At 36.7% G+C, this 22,795-nt stretch overlaps 1 protein-coding gene across 2 annotated transcripts in view; it reads right to left on the bottom strand.

Annotated features, from left to right (window-relative positions):
* Nucleotides 1-22,795, bottom strand: part of WWP1 (WW domain containing E3 ubiquitin protein ligase 1) — a 62,582-nt gene that overhangs the window by 22,239 nt on the left and 17,548 nt on the right. The window contains exons 2-8 of one of the 2 annotated variants that reach the window (XM_065627166.1): nt 17,610-17,700; nt 12,644-12,782; nt 10,142-10,266; nt 7,271-7,408; nt 7,107-7,173; nt 4,806-4,987; nt 1,356-1,701 (exon numbers count right to left, since the gene is read on the bottom strand). In XM_065627166.1, the coding sequence (XP_065483238.1) occupies nt 1,356-1,701; nt 4,806-4,987; nt 7,107-7,173; nt 7,271-7,408; nt 10,142-10,266; nt 12,644-12,782; nt 17,610-17,679 (1,067 nt within the window). In that variant the 5' untranslated portion in view covers nt 17,680-17,700. The remainder of the gene's footprint in view (nt 1-1,355; nt 1,702-4,805; nt 4,988-7,106; nt 7,174-7,270; nt 7,409-10,141; nt 10,267-12,643; nt 12,783-17,609; nt 17,701-22,795) is intronic. The other variant, XM_065627167.1, reaches the window with a different exon arrangement.

Raw genomic sequence — 22,795 nt, 5'->3', positions numbered from 1 at the left:
GACAAAAAGTTGAAGTCCTTGCTTGCATTAGATATATGTTCTTTTCTCTTATATACATAATTAATTAGCTCCCAAACACACAGGTGGAACACCTTGCCTGCTACTCATAGGATTTGACGTGCAATTCCTTACTATTACAGAGTATCTATAAAACTCTTACAAAATGTTTTCTGCAGTTCAAGATGTTAAATGCTAAGATTACAGGAGATATGGAGGAGCAGCAGCATGGTACAGAATTACCAGGGCTAAACATAATGGACATTCGATTAGATTTGGGGGTGGTGGGGAGCAGAGAACCAAAAAAAGGACCACCACAGAAATGTGATCACAGAGGAACGATGAAGAAATGCATTTAGCCATAGTGTGCACTATGCCTGGAATTCATGACCCTGTCCTCAATGGGAAAGCCTATAATTAATTTAAAAAGCAGAAGTGTGTGTGGAGCAGGGATGACCACAGGAATTCCCACCTATAAAGAGCTTCCATTGTCAAAGAATTTGAAAATTAAAAACTAAGTAACTCTTTCCCAACAATATATATACAATATTTCTATCTTTTTATATGCTTGTTTTCATGTTCATTCAACTGCAGAAACTCAAGTGTCACCAATAATTTACTGAACCTCCTTCAGAGGGAACACGTAAAAGACAGGACCTCTGAAAGATCAGCTACAATGACACAAGGTACATACACTTTGGGTTCAGTAGTTATTTCTATGTTCAGAAAATGCCAAAAATTTAGAATATTAAGGAAATGTCAGTATTTCCAGTTAGTTACTGAAGACATACTTTCACCCAATGTTAAGATCAATATATATATTTGAGCAAATTTTCATTTAATGTCTAAGCACATATTTAATTTTGCATTTAAGCTTTAGGACTACAGAAGAGGTTTCTAACAGTCTACTAGAATCAAAAGTTTCTAGCTATTCTGAGCACAGAGATACATTTAAAATCTGTATTTTTTTTCCTATAATATTACTGGCCTCATTACACTGCAAGCACCTACAAGTATTTCTAGACTATTTTATTAATTTTTAATTCTCTGTATTTGGTCTCTACTACATTTTCACAGTTTAAGAACCAAAGGAGTAACAAATTATGACCCAAATAAGTTTGAATATATCAAATGAAAAGTTTTCACATCCATAATGCCCAAGAGTTTTTCTATTCAGATCACAATACCATGTCAGCAAATCAGTTACAGCAGCAGCACAAACCCCATTTTAGATCAAATAACCCCATCACAGCCAACTGAACTGCATTTGGCAATCCCAGTATAGAATTACATTTCTGTTTCTTTATATACACGTTCAGATGAAACATAATTATACCATTAAATTCAAGCCCACATACCCTGGTGGCAAAGGTTCTGTACTGGTACTACCAGGCTGTTGTCTCACAGGTTCTGCAGATGCACTTGAGGTGGAGGACGATTCCCTTGGTTTTGCTGCATCTGCTGCTGTACTGTTTCTAGCATTGGGTTGAGCACAGTCTGTTGCAGCTGTAGGTTCTAGTTCAGCAGACACAACAGGTAACGCAGAAATGTGGCTTTCAGAACAACCAGTTGCTTCTGTTGTTGACTGAGGTTCTGTAGTGTTAGTGCAATCTGAAGACATGGGAGCTTCAACTGAACCTGCTGGAGCCTCAGAGACAGAAGGATTACCAGTTTCTGGTGCAGAGGCGGATGACTCACCATTAACTGAGAAATGGAAAGTAAGAACATTTGTGTATCAGAATCTGATGAGATTTACTTTTCAAATGACCAACTTTTAGAGTAAACAACATGGAAGGAATATGTTTAAGTCACACCTATACGTCATAAGCAGCATTTTTGTCTAAGATAAAATGTCGCAATGTACCTGCCTCAGTTAAATCTGTAATTAAAACCTACAGTCTGCAAAGCATTCTCTATACTTCCCTGGCATTCTCCATACTTCCCTGCTAAGGTAATTTCTTAGTTTCTGCATATCTTGGTCAACCTGATGTTATACCTTACTCTTCAGATTAGCAAAAGGTACCCACCTGCTTACTAGAAAAAAGTACTGTTTATTTGCTTTGAAACTTTGAACTTCTATCAACTTCAAAAAAGAATCTTGATTAGTATGACATGAAAGAAAAATATTAAGAGATAAATAACTCTATGAAATATGAAATATGGAAAAACTAAGAGGTAGTTCATACAGATGAATTTTTTTTTTTACCCTTTCAGAGCTGAGGTACAGAACCCTACAATGAAGCAAAAAACACCTGTGTGTGACTTGGAAAAAAAAAAAAATCCCCCTCCAAAAGCAGGAATAAAATATAAAAATTAGTATTTGGCTAACATAATTTATGTAGTACAATAACTGAAGAAAATTCTTTCAGAAGAATCAAATCCATTTCTGTCTTTTAAAGAACAATACAAATGTTGTCCAACTCAAGCAAGCATAATTTCGTAAAAGGTTTAAAGCAGGCATGGACTTAGCAGGAAAAGGGGGCTAAGAAGTCTTTATTACTCTGAAGCCCACTTGGTCAACAATACATCAATACCAATCACCTGCAAAGCTTAACAGAATGGTATCTCAGGACAACAAGATCTGCCCTTAGACAGCGAAATCAGGAACGGCAGTCAGTAGGACCCCCATTAAAAGCCAAGGCCCTACAAAACGCAGTGTAACATCATTCACAGCTTTCATTTTCTGCACCACTACTAATCAACACAAAACAGTGACAATTTTATTTAAACTCAGTTTGTACCTCGTTGGAACTATTTTTCTACAAGACTAAATATAATACGCAATGTAGACTTCAAGTAATGTTCTCTTTAACTGCACACTATCAGCTTACAATTCTAAGGACTGAGGCCAGTACAGTTGTTCTACACTTATAACCTTATTGATACAGATTTGCAAAATTTAACCCTAGACCAGTGCCTATAAAATCCTGTTCCATCATTTTAAAGAGTTCATTTAATTCTGTATAACACTTTTACAAATAAAAAAATAGCTAGATTCTACTTACTACTTGCAATATATATATAATGTCAGGAATTTCTTGCTTTTTCAGATGGTCAGAAAAGTCAAAGAATTACAAGCAATAGAACAGTCATCGGCAATTTATTTAAATTAGCAAGTCAGTTTCTTTAAGGAATTACCACAGGGTCATAAATATTTTCTTGATATGCATAATGATAAGCATGATTTTACTGGCAGCAGCATTTGTAAGATCTGTAACGGTGTTGCTTTTGGAACACAACTATCCCAGGGTAATATATCACTATTTCCAGCTCACATTAGACAGATTATCTACATTAAGACATGTCAAGACTTTCTACAATTTCAAGCAAATGTAAAGCATGACTTTAAAAATATCATATCTACAGACAATCTGATAAAGTTTCTTCTAACTTTTGCTTTAACTAGCAACAATTTTACTTAAACAGGAAAAAAGCCAAGTGAAATTTCAGCTTTCATTGAAAAAACCTTTCATTCATCCACATGAAAGAGTGAATGAGATTATATAACAAAAGTTAGAGCAAAATAACTGACAAATCATCAGCTCTTTTAGTAAGCTGATCTCCAAAACAGATCTATAAAACATTACATCAGCCGATTACCTCACCAATTAGATCTAAACCAGCAATTCTGGCAACATCACATGAAATTACAATCCTGCTAGGCAGAACAGTGCAGGGAAAAAGAAAAGTTTGTCATCAACAAATGCTGGAGACTTGTTTTATGCCTTGCCTTAAAAAAGTCTCCAACTGGAACAGTAGTGGAAAACTGTTATATCAGTGCCTCAGTGCAAACTCAGTGAAGATTTCATCAATATTACTATTTGAACAAATCAATTATTTTTGCAATTACCCTACCCTAATACAGATTTCAAATAGATCTCTCTGCTATTGAAGAAAAAGGGAGCAATGCCTAAATAATATATATGCCCTCTGGCCTTCAACTGAAAAGAGAGGGGAATGAAATTCAAGTTATTCACACACAGAAAAGCTTCAGAGAAGGCCTAATTTAATTATTATCTTTTCAAGTTCATTATTGTTTCTGCTATCTTCCCACCATATCCACACTTCCCACTCTATTACAGAAAGTTTGACAGTCTCTGTTCTACTGTTTATTAACAGCTTGCCTATTTCTATTTAAGGCTTTTTCCTCTGCTATCACTGTAATCTCAGCTGAGAAAAGGCAGAAAGTGCTTAGAAAGCACAGTCATTATTAGATGCAAAGTTTTGCCAGAGGAACAAAAACAAAAATACTTTCATTTGTTTTACTGTACTTGTAGTCATAATCAAAGTTTTTGTGTTTAAGAGGAAAATTAAATTTAGTATTTGCCAATACCTGTTTTGAAACTGCATATCTTTCGGAAAAATTGAAGGCAAGGAGAGTCTGGAACTCACCTCAACCCAGAGCACAACAGCTCCCTGATAGCACTAAAAATTGGATTCATCTAATGGCAAAAGAAACTTAACTATAGTCAGTCAAATCAATTGTGAAAGAAATCTGATTTTTCCTCCAGACAATCAGTAGTACAGCTTAGTCATCTGGGACACAGAAATGGAAATGTTGGATGCTTTACATCTTTCTTCAGAGAACTGATGGGAAAGTGCAAAAGTTAGTACATTTGAGAAGAGATCTACTCCAGAAAAATTCACAGAAGTGGACATGCAAGATTATAAACTGAAGCCCAGAAACATCCTTTCAGTATTTTTGAAATGCAACCAAAACTGTATAGAAAAGCGGCTCAACTTCAGATACATTTCAACCAGATAGAAAAGTCTTACGGAACATGTTCTCATAACTCTCTCATTCTTACCAGTGCTGTTGACAGGCTGAGCTGCAAGTGGTTTTGGTACTGGTGTATTTTTGGGTCTGGCTGCAACATGAGTAGGAGATGGTGTGCTGTCTCCATTAACAGCTTCTATACAGAAAGTATTCTGTACTACAGAGTTGGAAGGTACTTGATTGTCTATCCCATTAGAAATGTCACAAGCAGATCTTCGTAAAAATAAAAGATCATTTTAGGTTACTACAAACAACATGTTAAACAGTTATGCAACTAAACCAAACCCTACACTAAATCACACTAAAGAAACAAATAAAGAAATGGAAGTAAATTCATAACAGTTTATAACACCATGTTTGTAGCCTAGGTAACAGTAAAGTGAAAAACAAAAACAATTAAGGAACAAAACTAAAATTTTGGGGTTGAGGATTTCAGATACTTAGAGAAGATTTTCCATTTCCACTTCATCTTTTACTTCTAATGACATATTAGAATTGAGTTGGGCAGACTGATGCACCTGTCACATCTTCCAAAACTGCCTTAGGAACCCTTCTGTAAAGCAGCTGTGAGCAATAAACCATTTTTTCTCTCATTAAGCAAGTGGAACAATTGGTTCTGTTTGTCATTTCTCCAAAAATTATTCTAGCTATAACGTATGAAAGTAACAAAACTCTCCTTCAGTAAAAGGAAAACAAGATGAGCTTCTCTATGCATAGGCAGGATGGGACATTATGAGAATGGATATACACAGGCAGCTCTGTGTTTATAAGGCCACATGGAAATAAATCTAGTGTAAGGGTTTGTGAATGGAAAGTCTTGTTCAATTACACTGTTTTCACTTAAATCTATCCCAAAATGCTTAAAGCTATCCACCAGAGACAGGTATTGTGAAAATTAAATTCATTGCTAACTCTCCATCTTCTTAAGAAGTAGAGGCTAAAAATTAAAAACAAGTTAAACAGATGACAAAAAATGTGAGAATTGTTAGAAGTCTCACTTTGACGAGTAAGAAAGGAAGAAGCAGCATTTCCATGCTACCTTACCCAACTCCAAAGGAGTAGTATAAACAGAATTAAAGTACCATCCCTTTTCAACTCTAGACTACAAATGTGATTTGCTTCCTATGACATGCACATAAGCTACCTTAAAACCTTTCTTCATCTCTTAATTTCAAAACTGTAAATCAAAACTGCTGGATAATCATGTGGAAAACTCCTATAAGCAGAATACCAACATCAAGAGCAATATCCCAGTAAAAGCCACACCTCCAGCAACAATACTTGAATGAAAACAAATTATTATTACTACAGTTTCAAAATTGTATGCAGATGTGTTCCACTTTTAACAGTCACAAACCTTTCTAAAGAAAAATAAGAAGTAACTCTTTACCCTCACTCCATCATACTGGGCACCCATGGGGGAACAGAGACAAACCTCCACATATTCACAAAAAGAATCAAGTCAAGCATACAAGGACAAATGTGTCCCTGTCACACAATTGCATAGCAACTCTATATTTTTTCAGTCCATGATGTGTCAAGAACTTAAACAGAAAGGGGTTCACTGCAGGGTAACTGAGCAGGCCAGTAACATTCAACTGATCTGAATGTTGACCTATTTGACTGGTGAGGGGGCAAACAACCTAAACCTAGCTCTCTGCAGGCAGTCCTTGAGCTGGTGTAGAGACGCCAAGAATGAAGCTCTAAATTGATCCCAAAGCCTTTTTCTTGCCACTTCAGGTTGAAGCAGACAAACCCTTTGCCTCAGTGTTCTGAATACTACTTCCTAAACTCAGTATAAGTCTCTTAAACAACTCCCTGATCACCACCTTAAAAAGGAACTGGATGAGGGGGAAATAAGTTAGGCTTTTTTTAATCCTTCCATTCAGATGGTATGTTGCAACAAGTAGGTAACATGAGTAGAAATGGTTCTTAAACAGCAGAAGAAAATGATTGGAATAAATACACAAAACCACACTGAACCACTGTTCACCTCATCTCTGCTGCAGCATTCAGTAGACTTCCAGTCAGTTTAAGTTTTATGTTCAGAGGGCTAACCATCCAAGAGGCAACGATAAAGTAGTGGAGAGCAGACTCTACCAGCAGAGCAAGAAGATATTTCATTGTTGTCAAGCTAAATTACATAACTATCATACAAGCAATGTTTCTAAAACCCGTGGTTACATTATTTAGGGCTTGACAGTCAAAATCTATTCTATTAAAATTCTATTAAAATCCTTCGAAAAAATTAAAACGCGAACAATCCAAACATTTCAACTGATAAATTTGCTATATGCTTCATATAGTTTTAAACACAAAAATAAATTCCAACCTGGATGTACTTCTTGCTGAAGCATCTCTGCTTTCATGCACAGCCTCGCCATTTTGCTGAACTTCTACTGAACAGTAAGAAAGAAATTCAACAGAAATATTCCATTATATCTGTTTGAAATCTTAATCAAAATATTACCATCTGATTTAATTATTTTAACTTACTGGTTGCTGGTGAACTGAGATTTGTAAGAGATTCTTGTTCAACAACCAAACCATCTAGCACAACTGTGAGTTCACCTGTTTGCACCATGCCACTCTTGTTTTCCAAAGAGAGTTTCAACTGTTCTTTCACCTTCTCCACTAAAAATGGAGTTGGGGTGGGTAGGAGGAGAGAAGAAGAGAAGGGATAAAGGAAACATTACATTCTAAACAACATTAAAAGAGACTTTCAGCACAAAAATGTGACACATATTCAGTTGTACAAAACTGAATGTTAAAACGGTTCAGATGATTCAAATCAACACAGATAAATACCTATATTCCATAGGTATGCTATAAGATCCATATGGTTTCAGCACTTCGTTGTGAATTATTTCCCAGGTTTGCTGTTTCCACTAAGCCCTTTTGAAATTATGCACTACTTACATTAACATGAGAAGGCTTAAAGTCAAACAACTTCTGAACTACATATCCAAATATAGCAAGTCACGGGTAACCTCATTGTACAACCAGAGCTTATGTTACTTTCTCATATCATCTTCCAAAACTAATTCTAAGAGACCACTGGAAAGAACAACTTTTGAGGAAGGGAAAAGAAAAAAAAAAAAAAAAAAAAATGCAGAGACTGCATAGAGTCCATCCTCATTTAAAATTATTTTTAGCAAATCCTTACTAGCATTTTCATAGATCCCAACTCCAATGATTAAACAATAACAGAATGTACATAAATCAAAAACTATTTTCACCAAAAGAAACTTTGAGATAATTGTGATATACAAAAAAAGTGTACATGGTGCAGTAAAAGATTTCAATATGACTGATAAACAATGCACACACGTGCAGAGAGACATACTTAATCCAGAGGTAAAACACACTGTGAATGATGCGTAACTCTCTCTAAATCAACTGTTACTAGTATAGCAGTTAAAAGCTACGTGTCATAAATCCAAACCCAGTCAGCTGTTACTTCACATTAATCAGGTTAAAATGGTTAAGTCCTTTTCATATTTGTGGTCTCAGAGTAAAGGATTACTTTTTCAAGATATACCACCATATTTCGCTCCATATGGCAGCATTCCAAGCTAAAGTTAAAGCTCACTGTGCACTTCTGTGTATTAAACTAGCACTTCCTTTTTTTTTTTTCTCCATTCTCAACAAATACAAATGAAAAATAAACAAGGAAACGGGGAAGGCTACCACAAGCTATCGCCAGATATTCCCAAGCTGTAACTTTAAAGAGTAGGTTCAACAGTGTAGTTGGGCAGCAGTTACTAGCAGACACCCACTGCTATATTACCACAGATTTCAAAGTACTTTAAATCACCGTAGCAAGCACAAAGCTGCCAAATCTACAGAATTATTGATTTAGCAATCTGCATTTTGGAAAATGGTACTACCTGAAAGAAGACAAAGAAGAAACAAGCCTACCACCATGTTGTTACATTAACTTATTTATAATTCAGCATTTCTGCAAAGAGGGATTGGTTTAGCTTCTGTTATTTTAACAGGTTATCTTCCCAAACCAGATCAGCAGGTGGCTGTACTCCAGCTGAGCTGGCAAGAAAACTGGGAGACACCCGGGCAGCAATCGAATACTGGTGGTCTTTAGCAGGAGAAAGTAACAGCACTAATTCTGAAGTTTCTGCATTTAGAGGACTTCCTCTTTACATTTTCTTCAGTAAAGTGCCTTTCAAGTGCTGTATTTTACAGAAGTGTTCAATAACTGATTGACTGAAGGATACCAATCAGATTATTCTAGCACTGAATTATTGGATAACGGGTGTGCGTCAAACTGCTGACTTGCCCAAATCAGAAACACTGCACATAAATTGCTTTTGGTGTAATGTACAGCTAACTCACAGTCAACCATTTCTTGAAAAAATCTGCCATCTTGTTGGATCCTACATCCCCTGGATCTACAGTAATAAAATATTTACTGTTTTGTTAGAAATAGTTAAAATATTAACTTTTTTTTTGCTATCATTATTACAACCCAGTTTCTTCTGATACTGTTTTTTCATTTAAAAAAGAAGCAATTTTTATGTTTAACTATGGAATCTTGGGCAGAATCTTTATAATTTTATTGAAAAAACTTCACTCCTATTTGGATTCTGTTTCAATTTTCTGCAAGAACCAGAAAAATGAAGCTTTTTTCCAGCTCTTCTCCCCCCAGCTCCCTAAACAGAGCTCTTTAGTTTGTTTATCTAACTTGTGAGAAAGATTAAAGATTGGTTTAGCTGGAATTCTACTGCCACTCTGGAGTGGAATTTAAAGTGTGGATTCGCCATTTCCTTGTACTAATGAAAAAAAATTTAAAAGGCTAATTAGATACAGAAGACCTGTTTTAATTCCATTAAAGACAATGAAAATAACAGTTACATAGAACACAACAATCACTAACGTACTAAAGAGAAGTCCTCAATTGTTTCACTAACCAGTGGTTCCTGCTGCTGTCTGGGCAGCTAAATTACAATGGGAAAAAAATCCAAGCCTTTCTACTAGTGATTCCACAGAAGAACATGAAAAATTACATAAACGGCTTTTCTGAAAGTTTAGACTTTTTTATACCAAGTATAAAACAGATCTTCTAGCAAAATAGTTATTATTTTGCCACAAAACATTGTATTTAATCACTTTCGCTTTTACTTTATTTGTCGTAACTCATACTCTAATGTTTGTTTCAAAATTATTATATCCTATTGTTATATTTAAATTGCTCTCAATAGCACAGACATCTCTAGAAGAGACAAGTAAAGACAGCAACTGTAAGTCAGTTGTAATTACATATATAGTTAGTAGTCTGGTTGCCAGTTTGAGATATAGATTAGTAAAAATAATTCTATTTCACTCAAAATATCCTTCACGATAACTTACATTTTCTATTGTGTATTTCCAAAGCTTGTCTCAAGTCTACAGTGGCTCTTCCTAATAAAGCATCTGCTTTTAAAGTGTGATGGCTCCACACTCTAAATTCCAGCGTAGTCTGTGGAGTCACATTCCTGCATATAAAATACATTTTTTAAAAATATATACAGATTTTAAAGTATCCGTTTTTGTTATTAGGAGTATTTGAACTTAATTCACTTTCTCATATTTAGTGGATTTCTTGGTAGTAAGTAACTGAAATAAGTTTCTGTGCTGCAAGGGGAAATTTTTAACTAAGAACTGCAAACACTATGATATTAATACTTCAGATCAAACTTAAAGTGCATTACTATGATAGCATAAGGAATTTGAAGAGTATCAGAATAACCTACACTAAGCTCAGATCTCAGTTCTATAAAACTTAGCTTTATTTATGAAAAATATATTTTCCTTATTCCTCGCTATTCCAGAATTCTAACTAAAAGCTCAAATTATTAAATGTGGAGAAAAAAGTAGTAAGTATATTTGTCTGCCACTAGAAAGAAAAATGTTAAATTTTTTTTTTAAATGAAAAAGCAACCAATCGGCTACTTGCAAGCAAGAAGAACTCATGTAATAGGTTCTAGTTTGCCATGAAAGTATTGATAAAACATTCTTTGCGAATCCACAGGTTTATATAAAAAAAAATATATATATACTGCTACTCACAGAAATCAGAGAGCAAAAATCAAATAATGCAGCTAAAGTAAAAATTGGACTGAAGCAGAAAGGTAAAGGACCAAATTACAGTAATATGATCATAACCTTTGGCAGTGATCTCTCCCCTGCTCAAGAAGGAAAATGGGAAGCTATGCTAGGTCCTGGAGAGTAAGTTTTTTTAGTACAGGGTCTAATACTGTAAGAGTGCTCCTGGCTGTGAAATTGGAGTATGATGACCGTACTGCAAAAAGTCAGAGGCCACATATCCATCACTATTGAATACAGGAAGTTATATCAGCATTGATGAAAAGAATACTAAAAACAACCCCCACCCTCCCAGAAACAGGGCTAGCTTTAGAGTCACTTGAACATGTTGAACAACATGGATCACTTTTGCTGAAACCTGTGAGCAAATATATTTTTGCATTTTGAATAGGCTGCCTTCTAACCTAAGTCTTACAAAAAGACCAGCTCAAAAAATAAAATTAAAAAAAAAACCAACAACCAACCAACCAACACCTACTGACAGAGAATATATTGCTCTTGCTCACGCAGACCCATTAGAAGTGAGGGGAATTTGGTAAGCCAGAGAGTTCACTTGTCCTCAGATAGACTGGGCAACTGAAGCAATTATATCATTCCGATAGCCAGAGGAAGAGGGGGCCAGAATACCTTGCATGTATACATAAGGGTAAGATCCTAAGTAAGATTGATGGTGGAATGAGTCTGCCTGTACTGTGCATGACAAATTACCTCATTTTTATCAGCTCACGAAATCCCACCAAATAAAACCAGCCTCCTCAAGAGAAACTCTAGTTTCTGTGAGTATACTGATAGATCTGTACTTGTGCTAGTAAAAACTCCTGGAAATCATCACCAGGTCCAAGACTGTATTATTCTCTTTTGCAATACTGCAAAGGGCTACTAAGCCCTACTAAACATGAAACATTTGAGAAATGTGGCACGGGAATACCCTACTTGCTTCAGTCCAGGTCTGTACGTACCAAGTAAGTGTTCCCAAGCAAACAATTCCCCAAAGCTACGTATGCTGCACCACTCCCCACTCTCCAGCACTGTCAGTTACAGGAACCTGGTATGGTTCCAACTACTAACAAAGGCGGATATTGCACAAAGACAGGTCAGATGCTGTAAAAACGTACTGGCCCATGCTCAGTGCCATTTGATAATAGCTCTGCTGTTTCCAGATCCAGACGTGGAACAGCACAATCTTGCTTGTATAATAATGCATTCTAGCCAACTGCACAGTGTAAGATTGCCAGTTCTTCATAGAGTCCTATTCAGGTGTACCTACACCTGTAGCAGAATTGAATCAAATTAAACCACAAGAAAAATAAAAAGGTAAAATATTAGCATAGGTTGCAAGGTCACTTTGCAGTAAGCTGGTTTCGTGTGTGTATCCCTTCATTAGGAAATTTAAAGGGAAAAGCGACCTTCCTCATAAATACTATGCATCCAGCTGAGATTTTTTTCATTTTGAAGTTGAGAATGACATGGCTACAATTAGTAACATCTTCTAGACAGGCATCTTAAACTTTAATAGCCCACAGTGCTAACAAATACCAAGGGTATACCATGTATAGCAACCGTAGGTAAGGACACTTTCTACAAAAAAATATTCTCAAAATACTGTAAGAATGAAGAAAAAAAATAATTTGAGATAAATATCATTTTATGTCTACATTTAGTCATAAGCAGTCAGAGAAAACTATGCAGGCACCGAAGCTTAGTAAATATTTGCCTGCAATGTCTGCCTAATAAATAGTATTAAACAACCAAAAAAAATCTACTTACACTGTCAGCTGCTCATCCCATTTTGGATTTGAAGAACTACTTGATTTTGCTGTTTTCTTAATTTCTCCATCTGCAGTTAATTCCGTGTAGAAAGTTGTTCCAAACCAATTCTTTTTCCGTTTCAGTTTGGCACTAGAAACTAATAAAATACATTGCTTTATGTGTAACAGCACACGGTTGCTGAAAAACAGGAAATTTACTGCCTCCACAACATATGAAACACAGCATAGCAATGTTGTTCCTCACCTTTTCTGTTGCTACTGAACATAAAGAGGTCAACGCTAAAATGGTAGCTTTTATTTTCAAAAGCTACTTTGTCAGATAATTGAAACAAACATGACATACTCTTTTCCCCATGTACTGGCAGGATGGCTTGGAGATACAGCACAACAATTACTTTAAGGGTATACACTGAAAATCATGTGAGTTCTTTTCTTCTTTTCTCATTGTTCTTCCTACTCTTCCCTTAACTGAAAAATATCTAAGTAGGATATATCTGAGAGGTTATCAGGCAGATTTTTTTTAAAAACTATATGTAGTTATGAAAGCACATGCAGTTAAGGCCTATTTTAAAATGTCCTTGTATAGCAAAGCCTGTATACAGAGCTTCATTTCCTTGCCTGTATTACCCATGTGGTCAGCTTGTAGTTTAACACATCAATTTGTTACAAGTAAGAAATCAACTTTCAAATTTCCCCTATTTAAATAGCTTTGCAGAAGAACTTAAAGTTTCAGCTAAATATTCAACAATATTAAGAAATAGCACATGACCAAAGAATCTCCAAATCACTGTTGAGGTCCTCAGTGTCCTGAACATAAATCTGTTCTCCCATTTCCTCACCCAGCTGAGGAAGTCACAATAAAGACCAACAGCAGCCTAACTGCCAACATTTTAAATTGTATTTCAGGCAGATGATGTCTTCAGAAGACCATGCTGATGGACTCACAGCTGTACCTACCTGCTGGCTCTCTCATTCCTCCTGTACTTCAGTGTGATTCTCTTTCCCTTCACTTTCAAACTAAAGCAAAGCTGAAATAATCCTTCCCTGTTACTTTTCTGTATGGTACTTGCTATTTCAAAAATAAGTGGAAGTTAACTAAACTGTCTGAAAGGAAGACAAAAAAAGGTTCTGTCATGTATTTCTGGATTACAGTATTCTAAGACATACATTAGTTACTTAGAAGTTAGTGGGATGCAACCGTCCAAGATTTTAAAGGCATTACCCACAGACTTTTACTTAATTTCAATTAAAGGGCGCACACTTAACTCCCTTACATTTGGAAAGTCCAGTCTAAATCGTACCTCATGTGTTGTAAAAGGGAACTGCAGCCTTGATAACGATGAAAGATTAAATTTAGAAGACTAAAAACATAATTCCACACAAGTATTATTTTTTCATCTGAAATCATGGTATGTTTTTAAGCTTTAACAATCTTTACTACTTCCACATTTTTTCCTCCATATTTTGTTTTCTAAAAGCACCTGCAACATTTGTTAACATATAGGTCTTTAGTCACAATATTCAAGCTTCCCTTTAGTCTCCCTTCTTACCTTATTACATTTGAAGTTATTTAGTTTTGAGTCCCTAAACATGAAAGGAGACTACTACCACTTTTCGGTTAAGACTTCTTTTTAAAAAAATAGAAGTAACAAATACTAGCAAAGACTTCAAAAAGAGCTAACAAGACAAGATATCTTGCCAAGTACATTTGAAAAAAATACTGACAGTAAAACTTGTCAGCAACATGCTGTAACTGTCCAAACCCAAACAAGTCACTTACCACTCCATATGAATTTCCTTGTCTATAAAATGAGTATATGCTACTTACTGCCTTTATAAAAGTGTTTTTCAAAATACAGTTCTTGAAATATAAGTCTAGATTCTACAGCAGCATAAACTAATCTGTGCGTAAATCAGCGTAGCTCAGCAATACTACAGTCCCACACTCCTCTGTCTCCCACTTCATTCCCTGTAGTGCCACCAGTGTTCCTCTGATCTTGCAATTAAGACTGGTTAGGGAACTAAACCTTCAGAAAACTAATTCTAAAAATTGTACAGATTTTTCCACTTTGATCCTTGAACCAGATCTCTTCAAGTCAAGGGAAGCTCCAGTGCCAGAAAAATACAAGACTAGTTACATAAGGGGCAGTACAGTATAGGATATCATGTGATCACTTCTGCATACACAGATCTGAAGTTACAGAACATCTGTGTAACTTGGTTCACTACAGTTATATGTATTCAGTCTACAGGTGGCTCTATCTATGCTATTAGTTATTGCCAGTTTCAGTGATTCATCATGTTACCAAGTTATGTCATCCTTGCACAACGTTAATCAGTTTTAAGGTTCCTCTCTTATCTAATTGATAAAATATCCATTTAGGGGACTCTCTAACAATGTATCTTCTCTCTGATAACCTGACTATCTATGGACCATGCAGCATGATGTTGCTTTCTTGAGATGCAGATTTTTTTATCTTAATCATTTTTTTTTCAAACTTTGTTCAAGATAGTCTTTGTAAATTCTTGGTCATGCACTAATTCTTGCTTCAGGGTTCCCAGACTTCTCAGGATCCCTGGAAAGTTCAAGTTATTTATCAATGGTCAAACAATAGTCATATACGTACATGCGCACACATACATTTATATGTATATATATTTATCCACAATATCTAACTACTTGCTGGCAACATTTTCACTTTCAACTACTGTAACACTGTCATAATTAGCTATCAAACTTGCTTACCTAGATGCATTTTGCTTATCTTTGGACTACAACTCTTTGTTCTGTTCTGCCATCTCACAGAAACAGCAGCTAAGACTGCATATCAGGTTGGCATGGCAAAGTTTGGGTAGCAGGTGGGTATAGGGGTGGCTGCTGTGAGAAGCTGCTGGAAGCTTCCCCCATGGCTGGTAGAGCCAAAGCCAGTCGGCTCCATGATGGATCCACCACTGGTCAAGGCTGAGCCCATCAGCGCAAAGTGGTAGCGCCTCTGAGATAACATATTTGAGAAGGGGAAAAAACTGCTGCGGAACAGCAGCTGGGAGAAATGAGTGAGAACATGTGAGAGAAACAACTCTGCAGACAGTGAGGTGAGAGAAGAAGAGGAGGTGCTCCAAGCACCTGAGTAGAGATTCCCCTGCAGCCTGTTGTGCAGACCATGGGTGAGGCAGCCTGTCCCCCTGCAGTCCATGGAAGTCCACAGTGGAGCAGAGATACACCTGCAGCCTGGGGAGGACCCCACATCAGAGCAGGTGGATGCCTGAAGGAGGCTGTGACACTGTGGGAAGCCTGCACTGGAGAAGGCTCCTGGCAGGTCCTGTGGCTCCGTGGAGAGAGGAGCCCATGCTAGAACAGGTTTGCTGGCAGGACTCGTGACCCCACAGTGGACCCACGCTGGAGTAGTCTGTTTCTGAAGGACTGCACCCCATGGAAGGAACCAACACTGCAGTAGTTTGTGAAGAACTGCAGCCTGTGGGAAGGACTCACATTGGGGAAGTTCATGGAGGACAGTCTCCTGTGGAGGGACCCCACGGTGGAGCAGGGCAAGAGTGTGAGGAGTCCTCCCCTGGAGGAGGAAGGAGCGGCAGAGACAACGTGTGATGAACCAACTACAACCCCCATTCCTCAACCCCCTGCACCACTGGCAGGGAGGAGGTAGAGAAATCAGGAGTGAAGTTGAGCCTGGGAAGAAGGGAGAGGTGACAGGAAGGTGGTTTAGGATTTAGTTTTTATTTCTTATTATCCCACTCTGATTTGCTTGGTAATAAGTCAAATTAATTTTCCCCAAGTCAAGTCTGTTTTCCCCATGATGGTAACTGGAGAGTGATCTCCCCATCCTTATCTCGACACATGAGTATTTCATTATATTTTCTCTCCCCTGTCCAGTTGTGGAGGGGGAATGACAGAACAGCTTGGTGGGCACCTGGCATCCAGCCAGGGTCAATCCACCACAGACTGACACCAGTTGTCACATCCCTGACCAGTTCTTATCCACGAGTAGCAGAATGCCTAGCCTACATGGTCAGTTCAAGATATACTGAAAATGGTGTCCCCAACACAATCAGAAATTTCCAGAGTTGCTTGTAGCCAGCCCACTGTGCTTCCCTTCTAGCAGATAGTGGGATGGCTGAATTCTGCCTCGAACTATGAGAACCAGCACGGCAGAAGGAAAAAAGTAAGCAGACAAGACACAACATAGTAAATTCCAATTGGATTAAAGGGAAAACATTTTCACAGTGACGTGGTTTATGACCAGAACCAGCTGCTCAGGAAAGTTGTGTAACCTACAGTCTTTGAGATACCCGAAATTCAACTCGACAATTTCCTAAACAACCTAATCCAACCTCAAAGGCAGCCTTGCCTTCTGCAGAAAAGTGGACTAAGAAATCCCCAAACGTCCCTTCTAACCTAAATTATTCCATATGGCTGTGTAATACAACTTGCTGCCCTAAGGATAATACTGAACGCCTATGTTATTCTCAAAAGATGTTTACCTGATATGTAAACAAAGACCTTAATCTTTTGAAGGGCTACCAGATTTTATGATCCCTTCCAGTTCTTCTCCAGCTTTACTATAACATTGCACCCATTTTCAGCTTGGGGTTCACTACAACCACTCATCTGCTTTGTAGAATTTCAGTAATATATGTTCCCTCTATAGAATTTGTGCCAGAAATTATTTGTTTCCAAGCAAAATTCTTTACAGTTGTCCCTACTGTTGTACTGAATCTCTTTTTAGTTCAAATTGGAAGAGATCATTTAACTGTTATCTAACTCACTGCACAACCTCTACCTAGCTTCAATTCATCTACATATAACATAGTCATACTCTGAACTGTAACATTCAGGTTATTAATTAAAATATTAACTACACCGATCCATATTTTACATTCATTTCAAAGACTGTTTTTTTAGAACATGTTTTCCCGTAAAAATCACCATGATACAAATCACTACTTGCCTGTTACTTGCATCTGCAATCTTCCATGATGGTTGTTACTTGTATCAGATCTTGGTGAGGCTGTGGCCATGTCAGAGGTTTAGGCTTTTGCCTGAAAGAAAAGCACAAAGGTAGCTTATTAAAAAGTATGTATCTCTGCATGTTAGTTACAACTATTAAATAAAATGCTCAACTAATTAGCAAGTTACCAAATGTTACTTAGGTATGGCAGAATGCATTATTTTGTAACACCAGTTAAAAAAAAAATAAATACTTCAGAAATTTGTCCCAAGTTACCTTTGAGGATGCCAAGACACTTCAGTAATGCATTCGTTTACATAGTTTAGAACTGTGCAAAGCAAGAAACAAAAATCAGCTGTGATATATCAGTATTCCTGTCTCCAGAAGATACACTTATGGTCTGATTTTAGATGAGCTAAGCATCAACAACTTCATATGAACAAAATGTCTGAAACATTTACATGCTTGAAAATCAAGCTGTCCCCTGAACAATAAACTCAAGCAATAACACAAGTGATTCAGACAAAGAACATTTTAATACTATCCCTAGATTTGCAGTCAGCTTTCTATACCAGTATTGTCCACCCACAAATCACTTCCCTCATCTATTGAGACAGTAAGCATTTTATAAGGACCATCCTATCTTATCATTCGGTGACTGAAATAGGGTGGCTCTGATCTCAGCTGGGGCATCCCTGCACTTGAAGCAGGAGCAAACATCACTCCCATCCTCCTGACACAAAACTAGAAGTGAAATATTCAGTGTTTCTATCAGACAACTGTTTGTCATGAGAAAAGAATATGTACATTTGAAATGTTTTACGTTATCTGTACGAACTTCCACATGCTTATTTATGTGAACATTAATTGGTATCAATAATATCGAATATTTGTCACCACATCTTTTTGAACATGCACATCTGTCAGTAAAAAATTTGAGTATGAACCCCCAATATGTGTATACATATTTATAAATTATGTGTAAGTACTACTGTACTAATATAGTATGCACATTATAAAACATAAAACCAGAAATTAGAAAGGATGAAATAAAGATGTAATAAACAGTATTTTTACATACTTTTTATTAGTAACAGTATAAAACTTTTGCTCTTGCTAAAGAAATTATTGATTTTTTTGTGAGAGCCATGTGATTGAAAATGCTTCATCATTTTTTAAATGTTGGCTTAACACTTTGTCATACAGTGATTTGAAAGCCCAATTCCAAATTCAGTTCATTTCGATACTTGGTTTTAATGGCAGTCATAGCCAGAAAAGACAATTTACAAAGATATGTAAATCCAAATGAAAGTGCATCACTGGCTCCACTTACTAAATTGTGATACTCATTTTTAATTCCCATCCACTAATTATGCAAAGGTTTTTCTTGAAATTTGGCCATTAAATTTCCATCTCCTCCCATGCGAATCCGTTGTTATTGCAAACTAATGGAAGGTGTTGCATATTTATATTTTCAACAAATGTATTCAAAACCTCCTGAAACTCTTAATTTGGAAGACTATTAAACAGGTGAAAAAAATTCTGCTTCCAAGTTTAAGTATACAGATACAAGTTTCTATAGGTGACACATGTGTCTTCCGGCAGCAAAATCACACAATGATGGAAAGGTTTCCAAACATCTATTTTCAAAGTGTTCTCTCCATAGCACGAGTTTCTTTCAAAAAGCAGTCTCCTTCTTGCTCATTGTTAAAATGTCACCTTCACCTTGAATTGACACATTAAGTTTGTTATTTTTTCGAAAATGTCTGTTAGTCGGCATACTCCTGACAGCTGCTTGCCATTACAGGTCAGCAAATTCAGAACACTCGTCTTTTTGTGAAAGAAAAACACATAATTAATCTTTAAATTTTACAGTTCTTCTACATACTTTGCCGTGATAAACCAGCAAACCTCTGCATAGAACAAAAGATTTTCATTGTAAGTCCCCATACTATTACAAATTACTGTAAACATCCTACTATTTAAAGGTCTTGTTTTCATACGATTCACCATATTGGTGACATCCTGCAGCACTCTGTGCATTTCTGGCTCCAACTTCCTTGTTGTTTGCCTATGCATGATGCAGTGAACGAATTCCACGTGTGGTGCTCTCCTTGTAACCTTACCCCAGAATCTCGTTTTATTTCAGTCAAAGCAGACACTCCATCGGTGGTGATATTTGCATAGTTTTTCCATTTAAAAAAATTATTATTAAAGAAGTTATTTACTGTTAAAAATGTGTGTTCTCTGGTACATCTTTCCTTAGTGACTTAGTTCTTTCGTTATCGACACAGAATCAATCTACAAACTACCATAAGCTGAGCCACATTAAACACATCTATACTTTCATCCAGCTGTATAGCAAGCCTCTCACACTGTGTAATTTGTTCTAATATTTATTTCTTCAAATCTTTGGCAGTGTTCTCCAGACATCATCCAACAGTATCTGCCAACAAAGAAATGCATTTTAGTTTGTCACCATTTTGTTTTCCATGTATTATTTCAGACAATTTTACTGCTGCAGGAAGATCAAGTGTTTTCCCAACAGTATGTGGCTTCTATGTCTTTTGCATTGAGAACATTAAAAGAGGCTTCTAAAGATATATCATTAGCTTTAGTTAAATCTTGTAAAGTACTAGACTGAGTATTGCAAGACTGAACAAACTGTAGAGGTTTGTCTTCATGTTCTGGATGCTTAGTTTTTAAATGCCTTGCTAATTGCGATGGCTTCATATTATCATTAGCTGGTATCTCCAGGTACAATATCCTCTTAGGGTGAGGTTCATCTTTAACAAGAGTAGATGTACATCCATAGTTCAAAAAGCCTTCTTGATAAAGCCAGATTTTTTGGCCAATGTCTTGTCAGATCTAATTGCCATTGTTTTTACCTTGTAATGCAGCTGTCCAGGAGCTCACATTAGGAGTAGGAGAAGTATCAACTCTCCCATGTTCTTGTTGTTCACTTGTGTGCACATTATTAGTTTTACCTTCAATCCATGATTTCTTTGCAGGAATTTTTTTAAGCCACTTGCCCATTTTTATGAGGGTTAGTTTAATCAAAACTAGATATTATAATCCATAATTCCACCTAACTAGGCACACAAACTACATACCTTGTAATACACTGAAAGAGAACGAACAAGTGAAGGTGCTACTGTGACTGCCAACCCCCCCATATTGTGGAACAGCAAATCTGCCCTCAGGACACCCGCAAACCACACATGACACAGAAGCATCTGACATACAGATTGAGTGAGGGCACCAGCATCAATATGCATCCTAAATAGAGCTTAATTTTTTTCTTATTTTTCAGATAAAATATAAGTCCTAATATTTTCTTCCCACACCTCAATGGATGGTCTTGCACACCCCAGTTTGGAGGCCACTGATACAGAAGACATCAAAGGAGCAACACATGCCATCAACTCCATGGCAAGTAAACTCAAATTCATAACAAGAAACCAAGATCTGCCATCTATTTCTAATCATACCTTAAAAAAATTAGTTTAGACATACTTTTGTAACTGACAAATTATCATTATTTTTACTGGGGTTTTTCCTCCTATTGTTCAACCTGCATTAGTAACTATCCAAACTCAGCTACTGACATTCGTAAATGAAGTTAATAGGTTATTGTCTAATCAGCCTTGATGCAGGTTGATTCTCCCGGGAGGGAGAAGAAAGGACCTGTTCACATCATGATGTTTGTAATTTTCATTCAAGATCCAAAAAGCTGTCTTATTGAAAACAAACAAACAAACAAACGTCTTCAGTGTCTGAGGCACACTGGATCACACTCACTCCCAGTCAAACATCTTTCTTCCAGGTAAACAAAGCCTTCAGGAAGAAAAGTTGGCCAAGTGACATTGTACAAGATGAAGTACCTTATCTAGAGCTTTGGACATCTATTACTCCCTGAAGACTGGTCTGGATATATGACAAACACTGCTGCACAATGGAAGAAGACAAGCATAATCCAACACTTGGTCCCTGAGCCTTTGATAGGAAAATTACTACCATGATGCAGCCACGGGGGCAGGGGGTGGGTACAGCACAGGACAGCAACCCTATTTATCACATGTACCATTTACAGTAGTGATAAAACCAGTATTAGTTACCTTGTGTAAGGTATTAGTACCCTCTGTCATAGTCAAGAAAAGGACAGGACAAGAAGAGCACTACTGGGAGAATAAAGACAACAAAAGAGCAGTCTAGAAATTAATAAAGACTGGAAGTAAATCTGCTCATTACCTATAAATATATCAGGAACATGCAGAAAACAAAAATAAAGGCTACTGAATTAGAAGAATAGTGTTAACATACATATTCTCAAGAAAATCACAGGTTTCTGGGGGACAAGGTTGCAGCAGAGAGAGTGAACAAGCATATACTATATGAAACTAAGCAGGAATAGTAAAGAAGTCACAGAGCAGAGGGACTGACAGACTTTGCACTAGGTTGGGATTACACCATCACTCTCTTGCCTTATTAGAAGAAAAATTTACCATAAACTGAGAAAGATTTTTAAAAGTTCTACAACTAGAAATTCTTCAAATACTAAAAAACAGTAAGTTTCAAGGACTGGCAGCCTCCTGTCTTTATGAGTCAGAAGAAACTATGTCTGGCCAAAAATAACCAAAATTTCAACCAAGCAAGTCTGAACTTGGTGAAAGAAAGGATGGTATGGCAATTAAACAAAGCTATGATATTCATTAGGAGAATTGCTAAGTTTTCACAATGAGGGTTGTCAAAAGCAAAACAGCAGTATTTTCTTGATCTAGTTTTCAAGAAAGCCTATTTGAGAAGGAAAACAGGTAGTGAAGAAGCACAGAAAGATATTTGGGTTGTTTTAAATAAGCAAATTTAAGTTTTATTTCAAATAATGCAAGCCCTAGCTATTCATGGGTAAGGGAACACTATGACCTATGGGCACTAGTTACTTCTTTCTTGCATCATGCACACACTTTTTTTTTTTCCCCTCAGCCTTAAATCCCTTTTTCTTATTACTCAAAATAAATGCCCAGTTTGGCTACTGAACATGTTGATTAAGGGTTAAAACCTTTGAGGTTATCTCTACATAACCTTAAAAAGAGGATTACATACAGCAATGTAAGAGTCACCATCTTGTAGTTACAATCTTCCTGAAAATTAGAGGATTAATTCTAAAAGGGCTACAGGCACCACCC

This window comes from Caloenas nicobarica, chromosome 2, assembly GCF_036013445.1.
Source record: "Caloenas nicobarica isolate bCalNic1 chromosome 2, bCalNic1.hap1, whole genome shotgun sequence".
NCBI lineage: Eukaryota > Metazoa > Chordata > Aves > Columbiformes > Columbidae > Caloenas > Caloenas nicobarica.
This window is presented reverse-complemented; position numbering and strand designations above follow the sequence as displayed.